Below are 5,415 nucleotides of genomic sequence, written 5' to 3'. Positions count from 1 at the left end.
GAGTAGGCTACATTCACAAATACTGATCAAGGCAGCTTCCTTTGGTGAAATCATCCTTCGATTCGGTTCTGTTCAAGGACGAGGAACCGTTTTGAGTAGGCTACATTCACAAAGACTGACCAAGGCAGCTTCCTATGGTGAAATCATCCTTCGATTCGGTTCTGTTCAAGGACGAGGAACCGTTTTGAGTAGGCTACATTCACAAAGACTGACCAAAGTAGCTTCCTTTGGTGAAATCATCCTTAGATTCGGTTCTGTTCAAGGACGAGGAACCGTTTTGAGTAGGCTACATTCACAAAGACTGATCAAGGCAGCTTCCTATGGTGAAATCATCCTTCGTTCGGTTCTGTTCACATGTTTGTTTTTGTTATTTACAGTTAAGGTTTTAAGTAAAGTACTTTGATACGATATTATAATGACATTCTAGTGCTGTAAAACAACCCTAAGTCTTGGTTTTACTGTGGGTAGGATGGAGACTAATGGAAAACATAGAACTGAAAGAACACCAGGTGTTACGAAGTTAGGATCCACTCTTACGAACGAAAAAAGGATAACAAGTTTCAACATTTTCATGTGCTCTCTTCAGTCCAACTTCTGTTCCTCCCCGATAGGTCAGTATGTTTATGGACTTACAACAATAAAATCCGAGGTTCGATTCCTCGCGATAGATACAGCAGTTACCTCAATATGGCTTTGCTCTAAAATTAACAAACAAAAAGCTTAATGTATGTGCTCCCCAGTGGCTCAATGGTAAGTCGAAAGGCTTATAAAGGGTTTCGATACTCGTGGTTCGTGGTAGGCACAGTACAGACAGCCCATTGTATAGCTTTATACTTAGCTGCAAAAACAAAATACTTTTGCTTGTGGATTAATGAGTTATTCTTTTGATATAATTTTTTTGTTTTATGTAGTATAACCTTCGCCACCGAAAGTTGACGGAAGTTATGTTTTCACCCCATTGTATGTGTGTGTGTTTGTTGGCAAGATTTCTAGAAAACGGCTAAATGGGTATAGACAAAGTTGGTATACATTTGGACATGACCCAATTTAGAAGTGATTATTTTTTGGAGGGTTAAGTTCAACGGGCAAGATCACGAAAATGTATCACCTGCACTAGCAAAGAAAAAATAATAATTTCTGAGATGGATTAGACCATAACTATATTCCACAAGCATTAGTGTGTAGAACACAGTTCATAAAGCTGGTGTAGAGCAAATAGTAATATGTAAGCTGATAATTTGTAATTAATTTTCACCCTCAGATTATGAACGAGTAAGCTCTCTTTTATATAGGGGCTTTCTTCATCGTTATCCTCCATTAAGATCCTAAAATAATTTGATAGGACGACTACGTCACACCCATCTCGTGCATGCTCCAATATACTTAACAATCAACATATTTCTTATCGTCGAACCGATAAACCTTTCTTTCAAAGTTACAAGTAAATTGTTAAAATACATGTGATGTTTTTAAAAAAAAGTGTGGTCTTTGTATCTGAAGAAATAGAGCAGACAACATCCTGGTTTAAAAGTACATCCTGTACGATTGATTGTTGTTGTTAAGAGTATAAATAATATTTACCGATATATGGCATTGTTACATAGCCTGGACGTATAGGAATTTTATACGTTGATAGTTTAGTCGCATATTAATTCTTCCCTATTAAGACTTGACAGTCAGACCAGCTAAGAAAGGGAAGTAACCAAGGATACCGTGCACAAGATAGGGGGAGGGGGTGTTCAGATTAAATAGCATTGGAAATTAATATCCAATTAAAAATGAAATATAGTAATTTCACATTATTCAATGCAATTTTGATTGTATTCACCAGTAAAATAAACTAGTCTCAGTTTCTATTTTTATGTGAAAACAAAGTAACTTAATTGTTACTTAAGAAATGTAAGAAACTAGTAATTCAAACAAAGTAGAAGAATGAATGTCAACCACGTCACTACTTTCTGTATAGATATAACAGTATGATAGAACAAAGGAAGAACGTTACGTAATCACGTCATTCCTAAATACAGAGACAAGGTATTAATATAACTTTCTATCTTCATAACCCGGAGATGAACTCTATCTTCATAACCCGGAGACGAACAACTATTACAACTACTACTCACTCCACCTCTAGCTTTGTAGATGAGGTACCAGTACGATTCGTTCCATCCTTAGTTAAGGAGGTAAAGAAACAATACCTTAGCTCAGTCCGAAAAAGGTGACATTTTTTATAGTAGTAGTTTTACGTTGCCATTGGTGACACTGGCATCTTCTGAACCAATGTATTGTTCAGTTCTAATTTGATTATTGGCGATACTGTGGCGTCCTCTGAACTCGTGTATTGTTCAGTTCTAATTTGGTTATTGGCGTTACTGTGGCGTCCTCTGAACCCATGTATTGTTCAGTTCTAGTTTGGTTATTGGCGATACTGTGGCGTCCTCTGAACCCGTGTTTTGTTCGGTTCTAATTTGGTTATTGGCGATACTGTGGCGTCCTCTGAACCTATATATTGTTCAGTACACTAGTTCTTTGTTAGCATGATTTCTGCTTAACATACAAGATTGGTTATGCCTCAGTTTGTTTTCGATTATTTTGATAGACATTGAAGCTCAGCATTGTTTTGATTTTTAATGTCTACTCTATTTAATGGAGTATAATCACACCGAAAAATATCGCGAATTCCATATGAAAATTTGAATTTTATTAAACATATAATGCCAGTGCCATGTATATTTTTAATATTCTATGTGTTTGTTATTAAGCGCAAGACTACACTTATCTGTGCTCTATTCACCGCAAGTTTTCTTTACTGCAAAGTTTTAGACAATTCCTGGTTTAAACTCTGATACTCACTCGTTTGTTAAATTAGTACCTGCTTAACTATGAATACTTTGCCTTGACCTATACGATGCACATAGAATTGGATATGTGTAAGTATATATTTCAATGTATTTAAATTTACTCGAAAAATGAATATTTCCTAAACTCATCCGAATTTTCTACTGCATTGAATTAACACCACAAAATTTCTTCTCGATCTAGAGGGCATGGCATGCCCTGCTGGTTAGGGCGCTCGACTCTCAAATTATGGGTCGCCAATGTGAATACCGTCATCGAGCAAACCATTTCAGCTGTAGTGGCATTATAAAGTGACTGTCAATCCCACTTTTTGTTGATAAAATGAGTAACCGAAGAGTTGGTGTTGTGTGCTGTTAATATCTGCCTTCCCTCTATTCTACCACTTCTAAATTAAGGACAGCTAACGTAGATAGCCCTTGAGCAGCTTTGCACAAAATTCAAAAACAAATAAACTTAATCTATAGAAGAAATAAATATTTTGTCCTTGTGAATTGCATCTACCTATAAATGTCTGAACATATAATTCAGATTCTTATTTTTAACTTCGATTTAAGTTCATTTTTTTAACAAAACAGCATTAACCAAAATAAAAATATATTCGTTATTCTGGGTACATAGGGGTCTGTGAGGGGCGCTTCGACACTATGTTTGATTGGGTACGTAAGAGGCCGGATGGAGAAACCATCTATAATACCTTCTTCTTCCGAAATGACCACTACTGGATGTACGAGAACAGATTTAATCGAACGCGGTACGGTGACCCCCGATATATCAAACCAGAGTGGAAAGACCTTCCTGAAGACATAGATGGCTACGTTCATATTTGGACTTACACACAAGACGAGGCATACTTTTTTAAAGGTAAGTTTGAATCCAAACATTACGCTATCGAACTGACTTAAAAACTCCTGACGTAATGAAAGTAAACTTAGTGTCATCTTACTTTAAAAAAAATACTTTTTATTATTTCGTGTAAATTGATAAATAGCTCTACAAAGATGTTTTTATTACAAATATTGGTTTAAGGGTATTTTTTCTTCTTAATTCTGTTAAGCCAAACTTATGATTAGATGTTAAAGAATTATTATTTTTGTCGTTATCTGTATTAATGCATTGCCAGTTTCTCTGTACCCTAACATTTTTAAATTGAAAGTTAGTTACATTGTCGTTTGTTCTAAGACTCTTAGGTTTTTACGGTTTCTGTGGTTTCAATCATTTTATTGAATTTTCTTTTTTTAATATTTTTTGGCTCTAAGTTTCTAATAAGAAGGCAAGATATATAAAAACAGTTAAAGGTATGTGTTCAGTTGTTTATCTGTAGTTATTCGGCTCTGGAATGCACATGTGTGAAGCTTGGGAGTGTTAATCGTACTTTAATTGGACGGTTTATGTGTACTAATATAGTGGTGCCACGAGCGGCATGATTAGTACCTATACATTTCATTCACAGCGAAATTTCTACCTTAGGACAGTATAATGCTGCCAATGGTCGTGATTGGAGGGGTATCTAAAAAAAGAAAAAAAAAGCCTTTCCAAAAAGAATCAATCATGAAAAAAGATCTTTAAACAAAGTAGGTAATTCGCTGTTCTTCGGAGCGTTTAGGACAGTAACGAGCTTCGAAACCACGTACCACTCGGGAAAGTGATGACTTTGCTTAATAAAAAGACAAAACAAACTATAAAGTCATTATGATGAAACTGGGCTGTTAATCTTGTTATAATATAACTTGTGATATATACGTCCAAAACTCGGATCTCGGAAACTTCCACACCAATCATAACTGGTTAATATTTGTATAACAAGGCAGTATTTTTATAGCAGAGCAAAACAATTGAAATTTCCACAAAAATAATGTTTCCGATTTAACGAATAAAAATTACAAAAAGGAGCAAGTTTCAAATATAAAACAATAATAAAAAAAAACTTAAAAACATTTTTTTTAGTGAAAATCTCACGAATGATGCAACAGAAAAGAATGGCACTTTCATTGATAACTGCATCTACAAAGAAATACTTCAATAAAATCTACTCTGTGATGTAATGCTGTGATGATAGCTCATCTGTAAACTTAAAATTTCAATAAAATCATTTTTCTCATGAATGGTGAACATTATTGAAATGTCAAGTATGAGTAAATTGTTGTAGAACTGTTAGAAAATTCCAGCAAAGGCCCAATAGCCTTCATCAGGAACTAGCAGTTACCTGTCCGGAGGGCGAGTATTTCTGCTAGTAATAAAAAATAAAAAAGGCTAGTATTTGAAGTTGACGAAAGCACACGAGCCTAAAGTTCACAATCTTCCAGCCATGCATTTTTATGAGTGAAATGCCTAAAGAAATAGAAATCTCAGCACTCTCATTCGAAAACGTGCCTGTAATGCCCTCCAGCCCGGCATGGCCAGGTGGTTAGGGCGCTCGACTCGCAATCTGCGGGCCGCGGGTTCGAATCCCCGTCACACCAAACATGCTCGCCCTTTCAGCCGTGGGGGAGTTATAACGTGACGGTCAATCCCACTATTTGTTGGTAAAAGAGTATCCCAAGAGTTGGCGGTGGGTGG

The 5,415-nt window shown here is 35.8% G+C and overlaps 1 protein-coding gene across 2 annotated transcripts in view; it reads left to right on the top strand.

Moving 5' to 3' along the window:
• The window catches only part of LOC106466701 (matrix metalloproteinase-21-like), a 53,003-nt gene that overhangs the window by 42,851 nt on the left and 4,737 nt on the right, over positions 1–5,415 (top strand). For both annotated transcript variants that reach the window (XM_013926998.2, XM_022394776.1), the window contains exon 7: positions 3,478–3,720. In XM_013926998.2, coding sequence (XP_013782452.1) covers positions 3,478–3,720 — 243 coding nt within the window. The remainder of the gene's footprint in view (positions 1–3,477; positions 3,721–5,415) is intronic.

Source organism: Limulus polyphemus, unplaced genomic scaffold, assembly GCF_000517525.1.
Source record: "Limulus polyphemus unplaced genomic scaffold, Limulus_polyphemus-2.1.2 Scaffold2349, whole genome shotgun sequence".
Lineage (NCBI taxonomy): Eukaryota > Metazoa > Arthropoda > Merostomata > Xiphosura > Limulidae > Limulus > Limulus polyphemus.
The sequence above is the reverse complement of the archived record's forward strand: the minus strand, read 5'-3'. Positions and strand labels throughout refer to the sequence as shown.